The 25,910-nt window shown below is 35.8% G+C and overlaps 1 protein-coding gene across 2 annotated transcripts in view; it reads right to left on the reverse strand.

Moving 5' to 3' along the window:
- The window catches only part of LOC149795912 (transmembrane 9 superfamily member 2-like), a 133,516-nt gene that overhangs the window by 40,769 nt on the left and 66,837 nt on the right, over positions 1–25,910 (reverse strand). For both annotated transcript variants that reach the window (XM_089965825.1, XM_089965827.1), the window contains exons 10-14: positions 24,993–25,110; positions 20,867–20,928; positions 17,502–17,559; positions 8,784–8,841; positions 6,812–6,971 (exon numbers count right to left, since the gene is read on the reverse strand). In XM_089965825.1, coding sequence (XP_089821951.1) covers positions 6,812–6,971; positions 8,784–8,841; positions 17,502–17,559; positions 20,867–20,928; positions 24,993–25,110 — 456 coding nt within the window. The remainder of the gene's footprint in view (positions 1–6,811; positions 6,972–8,783; positions 8,842–17,501; positions 17,560–20,866; positions 20,929–24,992; positions 25,111–25,910) is intronic.

The following is a 25,910-nucleotide window of genomic DNA, read 5'->3' on the forward strand; positions in this document are numbered from 1 at the left end:
CACATCCTGTGTTAACTAATTTGCTATGTACATAAGCTACTTTTCACTGCAAACTATACACACGTCCTGTGTTAACTAATTTGCTATGTATATAAGCTACTTTTCATTGCACACTATAAACATGTCCTGTGTTAACTAATTTGCTAAGTACATAAGCTGCTTTTCATTGCACACTATATACATGTCCTGTGTTAAATAATTTGCTATGTATATAAGCTACTTTTCATTGCAAAGTATACACACGTCCTGTGTTAACTAATTTGCTACGTACATAAGCTACTTTTCATTGCACACTATATACATGTCCTGTGTTAACTAATTTGCTACACACATAAGCTACTTTTCATTGCACACTATATACATGTCCTGTGTTAACTAATTTGCTACATACATAAGCTACTTTTCATTGCACACTATATACATGTCCTGTGTTAACTAATTTGCTACATACATAAGCTACTTTTCATTGCACACTAAACACATGTCCTGTGTTAACTAATTTGCTACGTACATAAGCTACTTTTCATTGCAAAGTATACACACGTCCTGTGTTAACTAATTTGCTATGTATATAAGCTACTTTTCATTGCACACTATACACATGTCCTGTGTGAACTAATTTGCTACGTACATAAGATACTTTTCATTGCACACTATATACATGTCCTGTGTTAACTAATTTGCTACATACATAAGCTACTTTTCATTGCACACTATATACATGTCCTGTGTTAACTAATTTGCTACATACATAAGCTACTTTTCATTGCACAAAAAATGTATTTTCTTTCAGGCAGTCATCTTGACCTAATGATCTTTCAACCCACAATCAACAGACTTCTTCCTTACATTGAGTGCAAACCATCCACATAGTTTTGTCCAAGTCTGTCATGAAGAACTAAGTTTACTGTGCAAAAACCATTCTTCTTCTTTCAGACCTTTATTCTTTTCACCTCGAGTGCAAGAAATGCACAAGTTTGGTTGAGGTATTTTATGTGGAATTAATGTCAGTGTGACTGTGTGGAAACTATTGTCATTCTTTAATTGCAGTGACTTTGACTTTTGATCTTTTGATTCTAAAATCAACATGGTTCTTCCTTACCCCAATTGCAAGTCATGCAAAAGTTTGGTAACTATAGATGATGGAAAACTGAAGTTATTGAGCAGAAAGGACATAAACTCTGCTACCATAGGAATCCAGCAACCACAGAAAAGACAAAAATTCCATCTTTCAAGTCAATATCAAAATACTTATTAAGACAAAAAAGACTCTTACTCATTTCTTACCCATTACCATGCCAACACTAACTGGGTCCCCATCAACCAGATGCTTACCAGTTTAAGCTGAATCAAAAAAAGATATTCGTTTTGTGGGGATAGGTAAGGGGTTTAACAGTAATGTGATAGGGTATATACTCTTGGATGTCCCTGAGTGGCCGAGTGGTCTAAAGCGCTCTCAGTTATGGATCACTGCTACCTCACCTTTGTCTGTGTAGGTTTGAGAATCAGATTCGGCCAATGTGGGTATGTGAGAAAGCTTGCCAGTAGCTTTTCGAGGGAGAGTGGTTTCTTTCCAGGGATTTCCCGGGTTCATCATCCACCATTAAAACTGGCCGCCATGTATAGCCTATCGTGTGCTGAAAAATGGTGTTAAACCCTACAACAACAACAACATATATTCTTGGACAAACATAAGTTACTACAAAAATGTCCTCTGTCCATTGAATACATTCCCTGATTCCATTATCATGAGGTGAACTGGTAAAAGAAAGAGGAAATGCCCCCTACCTTTACCAAAGAATCATTGGATGGAAAAATGTGTTATGTATATTTAATTTAATTGTTTGTCTGCTAGATTTTTTTTATTTTTTATTCCATTACATGCTAATGAAATGTAATTTTGTTTTACTGGATTTGATATTGTCCAGAATAGAGATCAGTTCTGGCTGATTTGTTAAAAATACTTATGACTGAAAGAATAAATAAATGGAACATTGTATCTTGCTGTTGACCTTGATTCACAATCAGTGACAGTTTTGGAAAACAACTTTTGTTTAAAATATTTTATTCTTTGTCAGAGTAAGAATTGTTCAGTTCAGTCAAGGTCAAGGCTGGTGGACATGATGTTTATCATGCAAAATGCTTCCATTTCTTTCCAGAAAATTGAACTCCTGACCCTCATATGGGAACCTGTTTTGCATTGTAGTTAGTTTTATAGCTGATGTTATGATAAGAATTTTATCAGTTGTGCCTTAGCACTTGAGACTTCAAGTTGTTTTATGTTGTGACCAGTCTGGGCTAAGATTTTTTTATTTTCTTCAATTTATTTAAATTTAATGTGATTTGTTTCCCTGGAAATACATAAGTGCTCAAATAATTCTTGGACAAAGATATTCCTTGGAAATTATATAGAATTCAAAAACTGGAATAACAGACTGCTGAAACATCAGTACAACACTGGCTATTACAGATGTCATCACCTTCCATCTTGGATTCCATTAGGATTTGAACTTTGATTAACTTAAAACTTTTGATTGATAGGGCTTGTGTTTTTTAATTCGAGGATTCTTTTTGGACTTAATTCGCAATACTGTAAATTCCTTTTCTTATTTTTCACTTAGTATTTTAGTGAAATAAATTGTTTAATTTTACAAAGTTTGTTACCTTCACTCTTTTCTGTTACTCATTTCAAGAGCATAGACTTGTAAAAAATGACCGATTCTATAGATGATGCATAAATCAATCTCCTAACATGAGAACACAGCAGCCATGGTCACATAACATGTGACAAGATAACTCTTGGATAAGGAAAAAAGAGAAATGTTTCCTACCAAGCAAAAAATTCCAGGTGAACGAAGTGAAACTGCCAAACTTGCAACTGTGAGAAGGTTTTACTGACATACAGTGATCATCTGGCCTACAATCTCTATAATCAATTTTTCTACCTGTGAAGCTAGATCATAAAAATTTGAGATATTTGAATGCGCAACCAGCCAGCAGCTTCTATGTCTCGAATCAAAATATTGCATTTGAATGAGAAGCTCTAATCATGCGAGCTGAGATCTTCCTGTGGTGTATGTGATCTTTTGTGATCTCAGAGTATGCTAAGTATATTGCCCACTTAAGTCACAATGTTAGGGCTTGAAAGGTCATATCTTTCATGGCCTTCACTAGAAGAAAAAGATGTTGGGTCCCATCTCAGTATGCTTCTAGTAATTAATGCTTGAAAGCAACGACTGGGTCATGCGTGGACACCTCTTTCACCATATCAATTAAGGAGAGTGAACTGATTACTTGCTGATAGTAATCTATTATTAGATACAAAGCTGAGTTTCACTGCTAGGACCATAGAACCATCTGAATGGGATGCCACTTGTTTACCCTGCATGAGAAAGCTAGAGCTATCAGAAAACACATTTTGAATGACAGAAACTTCTATTTATTGAGTCATATTTGAACCCAAAATATATTCCTTTCAAGAAACAGGGCGAGATAATTTTGACTCTTCAGGTCTCAGAGATCCTTACTGCAACCAATATCCACTCTACCATGATGCTTGAACATGGCAGAGATCATGAGGCAGTAGCCTTTGATTGTAACAGAAGCTAACAATTTGTCCTCGAAAACCACATTCATGCACTCAACAGGACAATGCCGTTTACCTTGCACCAGTCCCTGAAAATGAGAAACTTTCCCCTGTCAGCCTTTCCATGACTGATGCTTGAAATTTCTATCAACACCAGGCTTTCCAGACAATAGTTAGGCATGAAAAAAAATAGCCTGTACATGCAGAGCTGAAGCATACGTGTTCAAGACTGTCTGAGCAGGCAAGGAATCTGGGGATTTTCCTGGTAGTATATCATTAGCTCATGAAGAGTGTCAAATTGGGACTGGTCCTATCTGACAGGGATGGGGCTAGGGGTGGGAGCTATTTATAAATTTGCTATTGTAAAGCCTCTGCTGAAGAAACCAACACTATACCATAACGATTTAAAGAACTACTGCCCAGTTTCTAATCTCCCATTCATATAAAAAATCTTATAAAAGATTGTTCTATCCCAGCTTGTATCTCATTTGAATTCAAACAGTCTTTTCTGCTGATACGGAATGAACAAGCGTGCAAGATAAAAATTTCCTACCAAACCTTAAATCATATTGGATTTTATCAATGAACAACATGGAAATATGAACAAGATGATGATTACTAACATAAAGGTAACATATACATAAATTGTATACACGAATAACATTTTATATCATTCTCAACAGCGTTAATACTTGTGAAAACCTGTTCAGTGATCTAATATCAAACAAAATGTAACTACTGTCACAGTTATTCGGCAACTTCATACTTGACATCTTAGGCAATGGTTACCTGTGTTGTCAGCACATTTCTTTTCATACTTTTTTTATTTCAGTATGTTCTATTCAGGAATAACATTTTATATCTTTTTTATCAGCGTTAATACTTAACAAGACCCTTTCAGTTATCTATGTCAAATTAAATGTGCAGTTGTTAAATATAGAGTTGCTCGCAAAACCAGCCATATGTTTTATCTGGTTGCATAGTTGAGTGCTGTGGTACCGGAAGGAATTTATGACAAATTCAAAATAATTTAAATTAGCAAAACAATCACCTTTATGGATTATTATATACAGTTTTCAATGGTGTTAAGTCACACTGGTGGAGATGGTAGTTTTACCATTTAAAAACTTTATCGTCTTTGAATCATGGTCTCATAAATATTTGTTTATATTTTTGTGTACGTGGTCATGTTCACCATGCCACCAATGACCACACACATCTTTTAAGCAAGCAATCAAAACTAAAATAAAAAAATATTAAAAAATTACCATTCGAAATGCCAATGCCCCATTTTGTGTTTTGTTTAGTAGCCTCCAAGTATTGATTTATTTCAATAGCTTTTAACTCCTCCTCAGATAATTTCTTGAGTCTTGGTTTACATCCCTCAGTGGCCTCAAACTTTACTGGCCCAGTCCCCACACTATTACTGTTGCTGTTGTGGATGGCTAGGGTGACTGAGGTCATGGGGTGCTGTGTAAAGGAATTTATCAATCTCTGTTTTTATTTTTCATTTTCAGCATTGTAACATCCATCACATTATTGTGAAATCCATCTTCATCTAGTTCAATCACTGCTATTATTTCTTTTAACTCCTTGTCATCTAATTGTTCAAAAAACTCCGCAGAGAATCGCAAATTCACCATAATCGGACATTTTGCACGGCTATATCTAGCAGACATATGCCAAATTGTAAACTATGCATTTCAATCATAAAATATTTGAAAAAGTATAAAAAGGGTATAATTTACATTTATTAGCTGATTAAAACATTTAAAATATGAAACAGTCATTTCACAATGACGTGTCTGCAATATTTATTTATATTGTAAATAGTACAAAAACCGAAAGTAGTCCCAGAATTTATCAATGTGTAAAAAATTCTAGACCAGTAGGACATGACCGTTTTACAGCCAATCGCATTGCAGACAATCCGTTTCAATTATAAAAATTGGAATTATTAATTTTTATTGTTTTCTATCCAATAACCCCAGATAAATTTAAGGAATCTTTGACAAAATTTTCAAGCTTTTTACAAATTCAAGTAATTTCCAATGTAACTCTTCAAATTTGAGTTTGTTTCAAAGCTGCATAAACATTATGAAAGCCCCCAAAAAATGGGAATAATCATTAAAATGCTAGTCATTCATGCTCCATTTTGTTTCACATGATAATATCACAACAACACAATCATGATACAAAAGCATATGAAGTTTCATGATGACACATATATCAAAGACCTCAGGAGATCGGAAGTCAATGACTGACAGACAAACTGACTGCAGTATATCCCTCAAAACTTCATAAGCTGAGGGGTATAATAAAAATCATACAAACTATTCTTCCTTGCACATTTTCCAAGTGCATACAAAGAGGAGGAGTTGTTTCCCTGTTTGGTTTTAAGGACCTGTTTGCCCTGAGAGATAAATAACTTTTGCCACTTGCCCATAGTCTGTCATCCTAATTACAGTTATTCTAACAGCTTTATACTGCATGCAACTGGCTGTTTCTAATTTAGATATTCCTTGCTTTCAGCTGACCACACCATCTTCTTTAATACCAACAACAGATGCCATGAAATGGCTGATGCAAGGCAAGTCCTTGGTGGTATCTTCATTTCTATTAAAACTATCTCATATGTTCCATGAGTTTTCATTATTCCCACTGTTTTACGGGACAATGGTTACAATATTGGCTTGACATTTAATAGTTGCTGTTGATGTTGTGGGGTTTAGCGCCATATTTCAGCACACGATAGGCTATGCATGGCGGCCCGTATTAATGGTGGTGGAAGAACCCAGGAAAACCCCTGGGAAGAACCACCGACCCACGCAAAGCTAATGGCAAGCTTTTCCACATATCCACATTGGCAAAATCCTAGACACGAACGCATGCAGACAGAGGTGTTTAATAGTCGCATTTACTATCATAAAATGTTTGAATGTGCAGATCAGTGATGGTTAAATGGTTAAAAGAGTTTCATAAATGAAGAACTTTGGTATAATGCATCTTTATGGAAAAGAGTATGTTCACAAAAAGGAGGCCTTGAACTCCTGCTCATACTTTTGTGAAATTTTCTGTTAAAAATAAGGTGAAATAATAACAAAGTCTGATACAGAGAAAGAAGCCAAATGGTGTATAAAAAAATGTAAGGACGGCTTTACCTTTAATGGCAATGAGGAATTTGCAGCTTTAGTTTTTTTTTTCAACAGAGAGAGAATCACTTACCTTTTTCTTAACTCCAAAGTAGGCTCCAATGAATGTAAGTGGTACAGAGATTCCAAACCAGAGAGTTAGCAGGACAATCATTGTTCTGAATGGGATGGCTGCACTGCTTCCCTCTGTCCCCAGTACCAGATTCAGGATGAAAAATATTGCAAAAACAATCCTGTGTAAAGAATGAGGAAGAATATGAGAATAGGATGACAAATAAAATGTTTCAGGAGTAAAAATATTTATAAGCCAAGGATTGCAATGGGAAATACTGTTAACTGGTGAGTACATTACAATCTCTCTCTCTCTCTCTCTCTCTGTATATATATATATATATATATATATATATATATATATATATATATAAAGAAAGGTCAAATTACTGTATTTCAGTAATTCAAATTAATGTGACTTTCTTTTTCATGGGTACCAGTATTTTGATTTTGCCCAAAATCAAATGTAGGTATGTATGTTTAGATCTAATGACACCTCAGCACAACTATGGTTACACAGTGCTGACTCAAATTCTCAAACGTAAATATGAAAACTGGCTAAAGATTTGGAAGGTGAACCAGCTCAAATAACTTTATGTGAACAAATAATCCTAAAAGGTTACATGTAAATATATAAAAATTCTTTAAAAAGTGTATGAAAAGATATGATCTGTAAAATATTAGGTCAAACTATGTTTATAAATAAACTGCATTCTTTTAAAAGTCCAAGATTTTCTCTCGCAGGATATCATCAAACACCACTTTCTTACATGTGTTCACATAGAAAACCTTGTCTTAGAGGGTGGATTGATAACGATGTGTTTTCATCATTCAGGAACCACACTGGAGTTAACATGATGGTCACTCAATAGAAGTAAATGTGATGGTTTTTGCACAAGGATGCCATGCCATGTTAGATGTGTAGTTGTCCAAGAAGAGTGCTTTTTTAAACACAAATTTGTTAGTGTTAGGGAATTCACACTGTGAAAAGAAGTTGGCCATTGGTCTGGTGTCAAAATGAGGACTAATGTGCCCCATGAAGAAGTGGGACAACCATACTTCAAGATGGATTAATATTAGTTGTGAATGGGGGTGGAGATTTGGTGTTCAACCAGGGCAACACTGTGTTCTGTGGGAAAAAATAAAATTCACTCTAATATGTGTCCAGATTTACTTAATGTGATATAATACATGTCCAGATTTACTGGATGTGATATGTGTCCAGATTTACTGAATGTGATTTGTGTCCAGATTTACTGAATGTGATAATTCATTTGAGGAAAACAATCAGATTAAGATTTAGATCTCTGACATGAGAGATGGCACAGTGGTTAGCAAGTAGGACTTGACCAGAGGTGGCACACTGGTTAGCAAGTAGGACTTGACCAGAGGTGGCACAATGGTTAGCAAGCAGAACTTGACCAGTGGTGGCAGTGGTTAGCAAGCAGGACTTGAATGAAGGTGGTACAGTGGTTAGCAATCAGGACTTGACCAGAGGTGGCACAGTGGTTAGCAAGCAGGACTAGACCAGAGGTGGCACAGTGGTTAGCAAGCAGGACTTTACCACAAGAGTATGGATTCAAATCCTACCACAGGACCAGCCTGGGTCAGTTACTATGGTGTGTCCTTGGGCAAGGCACCTTTACTCCAGCACTAAATAACCTACTTGCATTGTTGTTCCGTAAAGCACCAATCAGACCAGAGATATGAGAGACATCTAAAAGGTACAGATAACAGTTCATTTTCTGGTGAACTTGCCACTGAATTTCATTAGCTCTCAGAATAAACATTGCATTTCATGCTGGTATAATTATTGCAACAGTATACTCAGAATGATGTTTATTGCTTTTAGAAATACAAATGCTTCAATCTGATTGGTTAATCAAAAGGTTAACAGAACATGACCTTATCCTGGTAAACATTAGCTCTACAGGGAGATCTCATTTTTAATCAGATTGGAAGACAAGGTATTGAGAAGTCTTTAATATACATACCCTGGGCAGAGGAGCGCGGTCAAGATGACATTGGATTTCCACTTTTCTCCACCAAAGGCTGCAAATGAAATACAAAACATTTAACTATCACATACTGCACAGAATACAATTCTGATATCACAAACTGCACAAAATACAATCATGATGTCACATACTGCAAAAAATAAAATTCTGAGGTCACATACTGCAGAGAATACAATTCTGATGTCACATACTGCACAGAGTACAATGTTGATGTTGCATACTGCATAGAATACAATTTTCGGTGTCACATACTGCACAGAATACAACTTTCAATGTCACATACTGCACAGAATACAATATTTGGTGTCACATACTGCATAGAATACAATTTTTGATGTCACATACTGCATAGAATACAATTTTTGGTGTCACATACTGCACAAAATACAATTTTAATGTCACATACTGCACAGAATACAATTTTTGGTGTCACATACTGCACAGAATACAACTTTCAATGTCACATACTGCACAGAATACAATTTTTGGTGTCACATACTGCATAGAATACAATTTTTGGTGTCACATACTGCACAGAATACCATTTTGATGTCACATGCTGCACATATACAATTTTGTTGTCCCAAGTAGCACTCAAGCTTGTTTGTATAAGGAAACATGGTACTCTTAACTAAAACTGCATTAAGTTTTATTTAAAATATCCAGGGCATATCTACAATTCCAAAAAATTCAATAAATGTGTTCATTTGATTATAAGTAGTTTACAGAAAGAAACAAAGAAAAGAAAAAAAGGACAAACAAACCGAATGCTGTTAGTTTGTCTAAATGGATTTTTGAGATGTTAGATATGGTGTTGCAGTACTTCTTGGGATGTTTGCTCAGACCCAGTTTGATGACTGTACAAGCAACTGGGTCCAGGAAGCTCACTCCTCAAAGTTTTATGGAATCACTTAAGTGTCAAAAGTAGGTCAGTTACCTAGTTAAATATTATAGTGTAGTACTCCTTACAATGCAACAAATATCATTTCTCATGACTGTACAAGCCAAAGCAGGGCCTGCAAATTGCAGTGGTCTGAGGTCTGGGATGTACAAGTTTTCCCTGTTGGACCCAAGAGATAAATTTGTTAGAAGTCTGTTGGACCTCCCACTTTTCCAAAACTGGAAATTAAAATTATTCCTCTGCAGCCTCAGAATTGTTTCTTAAGCAAAGTGTAAAATGTCAATAAAATTAATATATATGCAAAATTACATACAAGCAATGTTACTCAAAGCCTAGTAACACTTTTGCTGTGTACATGATAGACACACTCAAACAACATGTATAGAAAAGTGTGTGAGCCAGTGCTATTTTACCTAAAAATCTGAGTACCCTTCCACGTCAGTATCAAAGTCCCAACAGCTAAAGTCTAATCTCATACACAAGGGGTTTCACCTCATTACTTGCAAAGCAGCAATTCCAAAGTCATTCATTTGAAGCCTTTATCAATGATACTCAATATATCTGATGTAAAGGCTGGCTAAAAAATGAGTTTACGCATATTGAATTAGCTACTGACTACAGTACTAAAATGCGAACTGACCTGCAGTACTTGGTTGTGCACCAATAAACATAACAGATCAACAATCTGAGTCATGAGCTTATTTTAAGTTTGGTTTCTCATCCATCCGCAAACTGCAAAACCTGCAGGAACCGAAACATGCAGAAGGTTGCCCAGCCAAACAGGAAAGCAACGTATGACAAATGCCATGTTTGCACATTTAAAGAAAACGGGAAAATAAATTGGCTCTGAGTCAAATATGATTGGGATACAGGAAAAATAAGTTTAACCGTTTTAAAGTTCCCTATTTAGCTGACAGGTCAAATGCCCTATGCCATGGTAATACAAAGGTTGATTTTACAGTGTTTCCCTTTACGCACAGTTGTGTGTCAGGGACGCATGCTGGAGATAAATGATGCACACATTTTGTTGCCGAGCGTATTTTTGATGCAAAGGATTTTCATAATATGATCATGATTTATTAAATAGCCAATGCATTGAACGATGGATGGCTTCGTATATACTTCGAGTATAGGCATTGACTGGTTCCCTGCTTTGCTCCCTGCCTTGCGCTCCCCTATTCGTATAGTAAAGTGCAACACAGGGAACATATAAAACAATGAACCAGACTAGCTTAGGCAATGTTATGATGGAGTAGCTTCCCCTATATCGCGACCTTCTCCATCGAGCTCAGCAAGCTGTCATCTAGATGTTTAACCTCAAGGCTTGTTGCACTAGAAAGTGATCTCCAGATTAAAACGTCATGCACTAAAAAGCATTAGAGAAGAAAGTGAAAGAAGCAGAACACAAAAGAGTCACTGTGGATATAATTTTAATGAAAAACAGAGAAATTAATTCGCTTGAATGGAATATGGCACATTCATTATGATTACCAGTGTGATTTCTGATTGCGCGATTGCAAAGGCTGCAAAAGTGAATAATCCTTTTGCGACAGGATTTTAGAATTTTTAAAAATCTGCCCTCGTTCGCCATAAGATATCTGGAGAACACATTATAACCTAAGACATTATTTCATAACAAAGAAATCAGTAAACTTGCAGAGACAAATGCATTATTTGGATTACAAAGTCAGCGGGTCATTGCAGATTTTGTTGGTTTTTAACTTTTGCTGCAATAAAAGAAAGATCTTAAAGTTTAAGTGTAACTTATTAGAAAGAGGATGAAGCATTATCCTCCTTGATATCTGGATAAATGTGTTCAAGGATGAAGTACAATGAAACCTATGATAGTACACATTGCTAGAGGAGACTGTTAAAAGTACGACTTTAAAAGAAATATGAACTAATAAAATTATTCTTTGAATGGATAATGCATTTGTTTGTTAAATGTGCATGTTGGTGTATTTGTACGTTTAAACAAAGAGAGAGAAAGAGAGAGAGAGAGTATGTTGTGCAAGTTTCAATATTCTATTTCAAGCTGAAAAAGTAATAGTCATATGAAAATTTGTCAGTACATTTTTGATCCCCACATTTTTTATTTGACCCCCAGTTTTGACACCAAGGGGTTTTATGTACCCTCAATTTTACACCCCTGTGGGACACACTGATTTTACTTCAGTTATATTAATCTTGACTCCTGTGACAGTGAAAACAAAGACCATTTACCCCTTTCACATCTATGGACCAGTTTTTTGGTCTAGGGGAAGTAAGTCTGTCAACACTATGGATCGCTTTACTGGTCTGGAGCATTGTTCATTGTTCTTCTTGAAAGTCATAGTACCCGGCTATATACATTCAGGATACCTCTAATAGCTTCTTTCTTGTAATGCAGATATTATATTTGGATTATCTCACGAGTTTAGCTTCATACAAATAGAAATATTGAAAAAAAAAGCTTCAAAATATTTTCTGGCTGGTGAATTTTTAAAATCCAAAATAGCAGAGTTCGAAGCATGATGAGATGAGAGAGAAGTGTCCAATTATGAACTATCAAAGGATTTTAGCAGTTGTGGCCTAGTACAGTTGTGGCCTAGTACAGCTAGTACAGTTGTGGCCTAGTACAGTTGAATAAAAATGAGTAAAAATATCTTGCGAGGCAATGGAATGTGATTGTGGGTAACAGCGATGATTATGAAGAGAACTCTGAACTGGAGGAAGTGAAAACTCCATGTGTTTTTGTTTGGATGAAGTCTGATAACTGGAGGAAGTGTAAACTCCGTGTGTTTTTGTTTGGATGAAGTCTGATAACTGGAGGAAGTGTACACTCCATGTGTTTTTGTTTGGATGAAGTCTGATAACTGGAGGCAGTGTACACTCCATGTGTTTTTGTTTGGATGAAGTCTCATAACTGGAGGAAGTGTATACTCCATGTGTTTTGTTTGGATGAAGTCTCATAACTGGAGGAAGTGTACACTCCAAGTGTTTTTGTTTGGATGAAGTCTCATAACTAAAGGGATTCATTCTAGTTTTCTGAGAGATCTGGACTAACCAGAGTGTTAGATTGCTCCAGGAAAGCTCTAGAACACATTCAAATCTATAATTCAGATGAAGTTTTTGAGAGATCTGCACCCACCAAAGTGTTAGATGCATTTAGGAAAGCTCTAGAACACATTCAAATCTATAATTCAGATGAAGTTTTCGAGAGAGCTGGACCCACCCGAGTGTTAGATGGCTCCAGGAAAGCTCTAGAACACATTCAAATCTGTAACTCAGATGAAGTGTTTGAGAGATCTGCACCCACCCAAGTGTTAGATGCATTTAGGAAAGCTCTAGAACACATTCAAATCTATAACTTAGATGAAGTTTTCGAGAGAGCTGGACCCACCCAAGTGTTAGATGGCTCCAGGAAAGCTCTAATACACATTCAAATCTATAACTTAGATGGAGTTTTTGAGACAGCTTGACCCACCCGAGTGTTAGATGGCTCCAGGAAAGTTCTAGAACACATTCAAATTTATAATTCAGATGAAGTTTTTGAGAGATCTGCACCCACCCAAGTGTTAGATGCATTTAGGAAAGCTCTAGAACACATTCAAATCTATAATTCAGATGAAGTTTTCGAGAGAGCTGGACCCACCCGAGTGTTAGATGGCTCCAGGAAAGCTATAGTACACATTCAAATCTATAACTTAGATGAAGTTTTTGAGAGAGCTGGACCCACCCAAGTGTTAGATTGCTCCAGGAAAGCTCTAATACACATTCAAATCTATAACTTAGATGGAGTTTTCGAGACAGCTGGACCCACCCGAGTGTTAGATGGTTCCAGGAAAGCTCTAGAACACATTCAAATCAATAATTCAGATGAAGTGTTTGAGAGATCTGCACCCACCCGAGTGTTAGATGGCTCCAGGAAAGCTCTACAACACATTCATATCTATAATTCAGATGGATTTTTTGTAAACGTTGTCTATCTGCATGTGTTATCAGTTTTATTACTTGAAGATAAAATAAAAACAGTTTTGTGAAAATTTGGGTTTTATTCATTATATATTTTTAAAATCTGACAAGCTTCTGCTTGTAAATTACTTGTGTTACTACTGGAATTATTCATAAGTACTATCCAATTTTAGTAAATAGATAAATATTTGTATTTTACCTGTTTGCACCTGTATTTGGGAAGTTGTAAAAGATAAGCAAATTTTAGGGAATTAAGTCATAAACTTTGATTTTTAACCTTTACTTTGACACCTAATCCAGCCAGATATCTTTAAAATTGTCCAAGTTATATTATTTCAAAATCCACAAGCTTTACAACTATAAAGTTACTTAGTGTTGAAGACTCCATGACAACAAAGGTATTTAGTGATGAAAGGGTTATTACTACTTGACACTTTATTCAGATCAGTAAAGAAAGGATACTGCATTTTTTTAATTAAAAAAATAACTTTTTTCATTTATTAAAGCTCATATATATATACAATGCTTTTGTACTGAATTTGATGTTGCTCAACAGCTCAGCAACTCAGACATGTTAATATGCATGTCCGACATGGCTCTATCAGAGGGTGACAGGTCCTGGACCTGTCCCAGATCAATACTATTTTCAAGCCCTGTAAAGTGATAAAGAAACTGACCTAAAACAGCCAATTACATTAAACATGTAACTGTGTATTAGTACTCAGGACTGTGTATTAGTACTCAGAACTGTGTATTAGTACTCAGAACTGTACTGAACTGGAAGCAGATTTATGTGGGCCACTGATGGGTGTACAAAAATGTGTAACATTGATTTGATCAAAATTTGTTGGCAACATTGTCCTGATACTAAACCTACCAACAATACACAGTGATGGTGATATATGATAACATAAATATCAAGCATTTAAGTTGCTGAAGCATCACAATTTAGGTCACAGTGTCTATCTTATGGTATGCAATATACAGTCAAACCCACTTATCTCGACCTCAGGTTATCTCGACAACCCGCTTATGTCGAGCGTTTTGGTCCGGTCCCGAAAAAATTCTTCTTTGTTATGCTATTTTTTACCCGCTTATCTCGACCTCTGTTAAGTCGATAACCCGGTTATGTCGGGCATAAGTTTCAGTCCGAAGTAACATGTGGACCCGCTTAATTCGACGAAATGCAACTTTTTAACGTCAATCTCACAGAAATTGTACAAGAAATAGTCAGCAAAAGCGATCGATTTTCAGGCACAATTTTGGTCCGTTACGGCGTAGTCACATATATTAACCTGGATATAATACAATCTTGGTTATTTTGCACCTAACACCGCGTTATGCGTGAATGGCGGGTGCCTGAAAGCAATCGGTGGATGTTTCTCTCTCACTCTCTCGTTTGTGATTTTCTTTGATCCATTTTTCAATCTGATAACATATTCAAACCTCTGAGTACAACCAAACATGATTTGTTTTTCAATATTCACATCAATTATAAAAATGCGTCGTGTGTTATCTGACATAAGTGATGCACACTACAGTAATGGATGCATACGCTACATGTGATATAAGGAGTTCATAGATATATTTTTTCTTTAATAAATTACTTATGATGATAAAAAAGGAATAAATGATAACAACACCAGGTTAGTTCATTTCATTTTATTATCAATTAAGCGTTTTGTTTATTTTATTGTAACATGCAGTGGGAGGGGATTCCAGTAAACACCAGCAAGAGACAGGAGTAATGCTCAAGGACATTTTTAAAATTACCGGTTTTTATGAACCCGGATATCTCGGGACCCGGTTATGTCGACGATTTTTTTACACCCCCCGACGTAATCGAGATAACCGGGTTTGACTGTAGTACCCATCAGGATGGATCAAAATACAAAGTTCTATAATTGCACAAGGAAATGTGTCCAAGAAACTGACCAAAACAAAAAGTAAACATGGTCACCGAGACAAAAAACAGGTTAAAGTGTCCTAACTTTAATATGTACTACTTCTCAGCCTGTGTGGCCAAATCAACTTCCACGACTGTTGAGGCAATACTATCCAAAACATCGAATTTAACACAAAAAGTGAAAATTCATTAATAACAAGGTAACTGCAAATTTGTGACAGCAGGGTGCAGCATAATGTCTCCTGCACTTACAGAATGCAAACTAAAATATAGTAGGTTAAGTTTTCTTGCCATAATGTAGAAACATTCAAAAACAAGAGTTCCTTAAAGGGACTGATGTTCTTCTGGCTGGAAAGAATTTTTAGGAATTCATGATAAGAACGTTTCTTCCTTTTAACTGCCAAGGGTTGAAACCCTCTTTGATATTCTTCAACAACAAAAAGATTTTCAAATTAGCTGCTGTGGTAGACATGTTTGATGTCAAGTTGGCACTTATTTTTTCATTTAGAATCAACAAGGCATGAGAAGTCTTTTGGTGGAAACCCCATGTAGATACAATTTCCATTTTGGAGACAAATGGATGCTATGGTGGCCATATTTGACTTGAATCTAGACTGGCACCATTTCGATTTAGTACCAACCAGACATCGTAAGAAACACAATGTTGATGTGATAGATACCTAGAAGTCCTTTGGGGAAAGCACAATGTTGATGTGATAGATACCTAGAAGAAGCCGTGATAACAAGATTTTCAAAATCAGCTGTTGTGGTGGACATAAGTTTGATTGGCACCATTTTCATTTAAGACATATTGAGATGGCTTTTAGTGAAAACCCCATGTGGATATGACCATTCGTTCAAGAGAAATAGTGACAAGATTTTCAAGATGGCCAGTGTGGCAAAAAACATGATGAATGTAGGAATCAAGACCAACTAGAAACCATCAGAAGTTTATGCAAAATTATCTTGCATTCCTTCCTTTAGTCAGTTTTCAGTTCTTTTATGTTATTCATTCTTGTCATGTGAGTTCAAAGCAGTTTTTACTCATCAATCTAGCTGAGGTAAATTCAGCTCTAAATGTCCCTAGTTTATACAGATGGTGGGAACTTTAAAACTAGGACCAAATGCACAGACTATTCCAGCAGAGTAACTAGATTCTAATAGTTTGGAACTAGTTTTATGGTATTTCCTTATAGATCTTAAGTATAAAAAAAACATGTAATACTGTACTCTACAAGCAATTTTCTACTTGTTTTAACTGATTTTTGGAGCAACAGGGGAAAAAAGAGTGGAATTCTTGATTACCATAATTGGACTGCAAGTCAATGGGAAAGCTTCCACCATCAGAATGACTTTCTCAGCTCCCACTGATTCAATGTCTCTTGACAAATACTGGCCTTACCTGTCTATACAGCATTTAGAGCATTCATGGGTTTATGTCTTTGTCATAAATATAACGCCCTGGCAGCAAAGTGTGGGAAAAAAATATAAAATTTCCATTTGAGATTTCAGAAGGAAAATCCCTGCCTGGAGGTTCACAAACAGTTACTGTAGATGATAGAAAACATGGAGTTTTTGTGTGCAAGCAACATGTCTTCTTTCAGTTGCAATGACCATGACCTTTGAGTTTTTAACCCAAAATTAATAGGGTCCTTCCATTCTCCCCAGTGGAAACCATTCACAGTGTTTGGTAACTGCAAATGGAAGACAAGTCTATGTGTAGAAACAAAATTGGTAACAGGTGAACTGACTGATCCGATTAAGATGCACGTGACTGACTCATCTGTTTAACCTATGACCTTGCGAGTTTAGGTGAAACAATATTAAAATGAGGACTATGAATATCAGTACAGTGAGAGGGCTTAATCATGGTAAGGGAATCACAGAAAATATGTCTTATTAAATTACCTTTGCACATGTTGGAAGTACTTACTTTTGTATAGTCTTGCAGAGATGTATCCTGCTGAGGCTCCTTGGCATACATACATGACCTGTACCCAAAATAAATATTTCACATTTTTAAAAACATTTCTAAGCCATTATTTATAGATAGCGCATGGAAAAAAAAAACATACAAAATGTAACCACTATTTATAGAAGGTGCATGAAAAAAAACCATACAAAATATAACCACTATTTATAGATAGCGCATGGAAAAAAAACACAAAATTTAACCACTATTTATAGATGGCGCATGGAAAAAACACACAAAATTTAGCCACTATTTATAGATGGCGCATGGAAAAAACAGAATACAAATTCTAACTTTATTTTGCTGCCCTGCATAATGTTGCTAAGAGGGAACAACATAATAAACGTAAATTATGTTTTGTTTCCTTTCAAACCTTTAATTCTAAAGAATTCTAGAGCAATATATATATATATATATCTGTGTGTGTGTGTTTGTGTGTGTGTGTGCATATCATAGAAAGTAACATTTCCTATTACAGTATAATAAAAAAAAGAATAAATGCAAATAATTAGAATCTTGTCTTGTAACGAAAAGAGTTTAAGCCTGAATTTATCTGTACCAATAAAATCCCAAAACAAGATTTGTCAAACAACCTAATCGCCTTAAGACTAACTGGTTAAAATTCCGTCATTTAAAAACATTTTCAAAAGGGTTTATTTAAATTTTGACAAAAGACCTTCAAACTTATATACTGTTGTATAAACAAAGACTGAATTTTCTGTAAAATCAACTTGTCTTCTTGTAATTCGTTAAACCAGTCCCCAAACCTGTATTGATACAAGGGCTTGTATCATATCTTTTAATATATAATACAAGGGATGACAATTTCTCATTTCAGCTCCGAGATTCAACAATTTGGACTACAAATTTGGTTTAAAACGAATAGCAGTCCGTTTTCTAATCCGAGTTTCCTCTGAATATTCCCACCCCATTTTTCATATATGGACATTTAGGTTGGGGTGTGGGGTCATTGAAACTGCATATAAAAAATTTGGAATTTGCCACCACTGTGCGGTAGCGACATATGGTAATCACTTACCAGCGGGCTTTGAAAATTTAAACTTATGTTACATCGACTTAAACCTGCACAAAATCAATAGGAAAATGATTTAGTTTCTCAGAAATGGCACGTATTATAATCATTATGCTTATATTCCACTGACAAACTAGACAAAACTATGGCATAGATGAAACCTGACCCAGTACTCGCCATCTGAAGTACTAGTCACATAACTTCACAAATCTCAAATGACGACAAAGGAAGTCCAATAGTGACATGATATCAACAACAAACTCCTTCATAATTTTGTTATACAGAAATTCAATTATATTAAATGAAAGTCAGGTACCGTTTGTAAAAATCAGCAATCTGGCCAGTCTGATTTATCAAGCAGAGAGCACATGTCAACATGGTAGTCATGTGATTCCACAGAACTCCAGAACAAATAAATATGGAAAAATGTGTTCTTTCATTTTTGTATTTTTATTACAACCATCATGCAACTTTCATTTAATATTTTCTCTACAACATTTGAAAATGTGGGTTGTTAGATTTGTGCATTCATGCGACTAGCAATGCAAATCGCTAGTGCCAGGTCACATTTCACCAACACCGTAGTTTTCTCTTGTCTTTCCGCAGATTAAAGACATAATGATCTTAATACTCACAATTTCTGAGAAAATAAGTAATTTTCATATCGATTTCATGCAAGTATCACTCGCTCTAACAACGTTTAAAGTTTGCAAGGCCATCTGGTAAGCGGCGATGCTTTGCCTCCACCATGTTGGGCTCTTGTGATGCTAGACTGGTTTTCATACCTTCTATGTAAGGAAAGATAAGGATATCGAGTTGACGTTGAAAATAAAATGAACCTAATCAATGAGCGTTTGGATTGACTCAGCATATATGTTTATTGCAAGCATCTAAATGATCCAAACTACACCCTGCAAATATCCTGGTTAGAACTCGATAAATTTAACTCTCGATCAGTTTAGTTACGACTCAATTACGTGTTTCAGGCATCAAGTGGTGGCAGAAAATTCCAGGGTTTTTGTGGACTTTCATCAATATTTGCGAAATTCAAGGGCTTTTCATGGTCGGGAAAAAAATTATCATTTTTCCTGATTTCCTGGTAGTATGGGAACCCTGACAGACAAGAAAATTAAAAAGTTTATTTGTCCATATAAAGACCCACTCGTATGTATTTTCATAGTTACAAAGAATAATGGAAGAAAGGAAGGTTAAAATGTTTTACTTTTAATAAGCTGCACAGTTCAAATGCATGCATTAGTGGTGTGACATGTAAAATATACTGGATATTTTAATTTGTCTTATTTTAGATTATTATGGTCAGGGTCAATAAATCTAACATTCTTGGTCTAAAACTGCTAAATCAGTCATAGCAATACATATGAATTTAGGACTGGATATTATATCCTTGATATTTTTCTGTAGGACACCATATATACTGTTGACATCAATGCATGCAGTTCTGTTGATGTAATCAGTTCCAACTTAAACTCATTTTTAAGTTGAACCTCAAACAGAAATTCATAGTATGAATTTTTTTTCTCTATGGTATATGCTGTGTTGAACAGTGTCTTGTAATGCTTTGTTATGGCATATGCTGTATTGAGCAGTGTCTTGTAATGCTTTGTTATGGCATATGCTGTGTTGAGCAGTGTCTTGTAATGCTCGGTTTGGCTCACATTGTATTTGGCAAGTTTTGTTGACATTTCACCATTCAGCTCTAGCTTTATAAGAAAACAATCAAAGTCACAAGTCCAGCTAATAAGGAGATATAACTCTTGAAAATCAATTTGTGGAATGGTGCAATTCAAATTTGTTCAACTTTTCATCAGTATAAAGGTGCCTGTAAAGTCTGGTTGAATCCAACTAACCTTGGTAATGTTTGCCATAGAGACCATGGCAGTTGGGTGCTAGGAAAGCTGTAAATGAAGTTGTGAAATGCTGGAAATTTAAATGATTCAAAGACTCATTGGAATATAGCTGGATGCCACTTTAGGTAGGAATAAAACAATCCTTAATTATGTAATGCAGTGGGAGTAGAAATTAGGAAAATGGGACATCAGGGGCCTTAACTCCTCCAAATGAGGACATATATAAATGAAAACTGAACATTGTTTGGGCTGCAAACCGAATTTGATCAAATTGTAAAATTCCCAGTAAAGTTATCTTGTGCTAACTAAATTGTTGCAGAAAAGAGGGATGGAATGATGGATGGATGGACAATGTAATAACGATAGGTGTCTGCAGACTTCACCAAGCTGGCCCCAAAACAAGCATGTCTTTAAAGTTTACTTACCAAGATACATGTCATGAGAGCACCCCTGTTTGCTGGAGATAAAAATCCCAAGCAGGCAATTGCTGAAATAGAAGGAAAAATTACACAACAGTGAAGAAATAACTATGCAGACCTTGTAGTATTTATGTTAGGGCTAGCACAAAAAGAATATAATTTTTATTCTAAGACAGATACAAATGTTACAGGGTATTTGGTTTTTGAACATCAAATGTGACAGACTTCCTGGCTGGCTGAGCTGCAGTACAATCCATGACATACTTTGTGAAATGTTCGTGTCTTTGAAGGCTGCAACATTTACAAATGTAAAGAGAGGCAATGTGACATGGTGTCTAATGGATGACAACATTACTATAAGGCATATGTATATCTAATTTAAAACAGCATTTAATGACTTTGTATGACTTCTCTGACAACAAACATATACATCATCTGCATACCTAACTTAGTTTGCCGAGCAGGTAAATATTAAATAGATAATCTTTCTTATATTCTCAACTGAAAACCCATAACATCCCTAAATTTGGTTCTTTCCTTAACCAGTTGTAGGTACACAACCATGTCTTAGAATTTTGGTTCCTTTTTTTCTGTCTCAGCTGCCAGTTCCCCTTCCACATGCCCTGTGGACAAGATGCTAACTCTATCCCTGTCATCTGTTTGTGCAACATCTTCAGATCACATAGGAACAAAAGAACTTTCCTCTTTCCCAATAGTATCAAATGGTGTTATGATAAAGAACTTATAATCTTCCATTTCAGCGTTAAAATAACTCACTGCTGGTTATGCTCTATAAATTTCTTTTATGGCTGATCAGTTTTTTTACCACTCTAAGAACAATTTAATTGGAATGCCTGGATAGTTTCTGCAACTATTGCAGCAGATCTCAATCCTACAGATGCTAAAATTCAAACACTAAATCTTCCTTAGTATAGCTTGATTCGGGTTAACTGCAAAATTGATGACCAAGACTAAATTTGACCTTTTTTTTTAAATCTTTGTTTTTCAAAACTATAAAAAATACAGCATGCATAGGGTACAACAAAGTGCAGGAACCACAAATAATTTGTGAGACCCTTTCCCAACTTCTTTTGAGAAGCAGTGTGGCTAGCTATCCTTGTTGCGATAAACCTGCAATCCTGCAGCCTGGAAACATCTCTGTACTTAAATTTACTGTCTGTAACTGTTGACAAAATTCAGTAACCATGAAAATAAAATATACACATTGTACATCTGGTGCTAGCAGATGCACATAACATAGGTAGTATGTCCAGTCACATTATCAATTTTTTCACTGGTACAAACAGGTGTAGCAGTAGCACACAATATCAGGAAGATCCAAGGATATTTCATCAAAACTGCCAGAGAAAGTCTAATGATAAATGTCAAAAAAATACAACAAAGTAAACAATCCTAAGTTTCTGTATACTATGTATATGATTAGACATTACAGTAAATACTGTGGCCTTAATGTCTCATCATGATGCTCCATGTAACATGCTAAACAAAATGACATTTTCCCCCATTTTTGTAACCATCATTAATATTCAAATTACACTCAAACATGGTTATCTCAATTATATCGGGGGTGTCAAAAAACTGACGATATAACTGGGTCCTGAGATATCAGGGTTTAGTTGACAAATCTACTTCAGAACAATTATTATGCACCTGAAGTACCAAACATATGGCGTTTTGTTTCACGAAACAAATGACATTTCTAATGCACAATAAAAATAATAAATCAGTCATGCCCAGTTGCAGAAACAAATTGGAGGTCTTTTAAATGGGATAAAATAACAAGTCACAATGTTTACAGCATTTAAGTTACTGTAGCAATGTCAGTGGTTTAAAGCTGTTTATTTCTCTGTGATTAGCTTCATCTCCTTTGGTAGCCTCAACAGAACAAATTCTAGGCCAATTTAAGTACATGTACATGTAGGACTGTACTTTAAAAAAAAAGTTTTTTGTTTGTGTTGATTTTAACTACATAGCTGCCATCCCTCCAGGTTCGCAATTAGTGCATTTTGATATTAATTCATGATGTGATCATCGAGTTCAGTTCTATTAATATTGTGACCAGCAGTACCAGATCATTTCAGCAACTGCCAATATCATGAGTAGCATTCAACTGGAAATCGGTTATTTTATTAAAGATTTAAAATAATTGAGAATCGGGGAATTCAAATTTTTTCTGCATGTGGCATGAATCCATGAATTGCTGAAAAAGTCATTTAATTCATGCCAAAATTTTGAGGGTTGGCAGCTATGTAACTAGTAGCAAAATGAAACAGACCAAAATCATGTGTTAAAATCGATCCCTTTTGTTGCTCATCAGAGGTTCCTTTACACCAGTACGCCTGTTTGTATCTACAAAATTTGCCTCTGTACCAGAAAAAAAAGATGGTATTCATATAATGAGAAACTGTAAAATGTGTTCAATGTAATTAAAGTTAACTGTCTTAACATCAAATTCTGCAAGAAGCCGACTTATTCTATTCATACAGTTGTAGTCCCATATCCTTCCCGAATTTGATCATTGACCATCAACAACAACACAGCGCCAAAAGAAAAGTTGGCATATCACTTTGATGGATTGCAAGGCTTTAATATTTGATTCAAGATATAACAACTCAAATTATAGCAATTCTCTTTTTATTTCACTGACATTAATCCAAGCAGTCACTTTCTGCTTTGTTCCATTTGCGTTGAAGAATCTGAAATCATTGCACAGCCATCGACAACTTCATTTTAAAAAATAATGGGCACAAGGACTTTTTAAATATCGTTTGTATCTTTTATTTACTCTTGTTCAAAACAAATTAATAACTGTGTTTGTTGGGGGAGGGAATCAGCTTAGTTTGGAATTTTGCTGGTTTCTATTTATATATGACTGTAAGTCACATGATCTAGCCATGCAGACAGTTGAGGGCTTACACTCACACCAAGCTTGGAAACACTATAATTTACTAAGTTACAGATAAGATAAAATTTGTGATGCTGTGTGCAATGAACTATATTGTCATGGTGTTGACATGTGACGGTGTCCATTATGAAGGCAGCTCCTGTAAAGGTCAGAAATGCATTCATTCAATTTTCTTTACAGTATTGTTTACAACATAATTTTTTCTGCTCTATGCAAGTCATAAAGGATGCATTGATGAGATTGGTTGATTATTATTTGTACTGGTAAAATTTGGTCATGTACTGATTTTTTCCATCCTTGCCAGTATGGTAGTAGCAGAAATGCCAGACCATATTTTGTAATATTTTTCCGAGATGGACATTCAAAGTTGCATTTCGTTGAATTAATGCACATTCCAACCACCCTCTCCCCACCAAACTCATCCTACACACACACACACACACACACACACACACATATATATATATATAACACATCTTCTAGCATTTTGTTGCATATGAATTCAGAAAAAATATGAAATGCCATTGCAATTAAAATGCCTGTATATCTTATGTTTGCCCACCTCCCCAACCCTCAAGCCAGGTTCAAGCTGAGGGCAACACCCATCCTGAAGTGATGGTTACCCAAGAGTTACAGAACAACAAAGTTTTGTGAATGTCCTTCCAGTGGCTTTTGGAAATGTAGTGGCACCAATATGACCTACTTTACACCCATTACTGCATATTAATGCCTTCTGATGCTATCAATTTACTGGGCAAGCACACATTTCGATACCATGTCCTTTACTGCACAATTATGCTTTTCAGTGCTTTTCATGACAAACAAGCTAAAGACACACCATATAACCCCAAAACAGTTTTTACTTCCTTAACAATCACTTATACGGCAGGCAAAATAAAGCTTTAAAAGAATATATGAACTATAGCTTTAGTTTAATCACATGATTAAAACAAATGCACAAAGCAATAGGGACAGATTTGTTAAATCTGAAGACACGAGTTATTGTGTGGGAACCAAGACAATAAGATGGATTGACAGCTTAGTATAACCCGCATATAGTGGATGCATAAAAACTAACCACTAATACATGCACCCACAACATAAACACCATTGGAAAAGTGATACCAACACCTTGCCTGTGAAAATAAGAAGGCATTTGGCTTTATTATGCTCAGCAGAGTGAGAGTACTTTTCTGACTGTCTTACCTAGAGTGATCAGTGTCATCAAAAAGACCTGAATTCCAGATCCATTTAGCACAGCCAGTAGCATGCCTTTCCTGGGAGGCCTGAACATATCTTCATGGACCAGCATCCAGCCAAACTCCTGAGGAAGTAAAACCATACAGTTCAGAACAATTCTGCTAAAGTGCATCATATTATTTAGTTAACATAAGTGGTTCTGATGGAACCCATTATTATAGTTGGCCCTGATGTATCACAAGTATAGCCATGGATCCCATTATACTGGCTGGCTGGCCCTGATCTATCACAAGTACAGCCATGGATCCCATTATACTGGCTGGCCCTGATCTATCACAAGTACAGCCATGGATCCCATTATACTGGCTGGCCCTGATCTATCACAAGTACAGCCATGGATCCCATTAAACTGGCTGGCCCTGATCTATCACAGGTACAGTCATGGATCCCATTAAAATGATTGACCCTGACCTATACCTTGTTGACTCTGATCTATCACAAATAAGGTGACATATCAAAAGTACAGTCATGGTTCCCATTATTCTGGCTGACCCTGATCTATCACAAATAAGGTGACATATCAAAAGTACAGTCATGGTTCCCATTATACTGGCAGACCCTGATCTATCACAAATAAGGTGACATATCAAAAGTACAGTCATGGCTCCATTATACTGGCTGACCCTGATCTATCACACATAAGGTGACATATCAAAAGTACAGTCATGGATCCCATTATTCTGGCTGGCCCTGATCTATCACAAATAAGGTGACATATCAAAAGTACAGTCATGGATCCCATTATTCTGGCTGACCCTGATCTATCACAAATAAGGTGACATATCAAAAGTACAGTCATGGCTCCATTATACTGGCTGACCCTGATCTATCACACATAAGGTGACATATCAAAAGTACAGTCAT

Source organism: Sinohyriopsis cumingii, chromosome 7, assembly GCF_028554795.1.
Source record: "Sinohyriopsis cumingii isolate HCF-2022 chromosome 7, ASM2855479v2, whole genome shotgun sequence".
NCBI lineage: Eukaryota > Metazoa > Mollusca > Bivalvia > Unionida > Unionidae > Sinohyriopsis > Sinohyriopsis cumingii.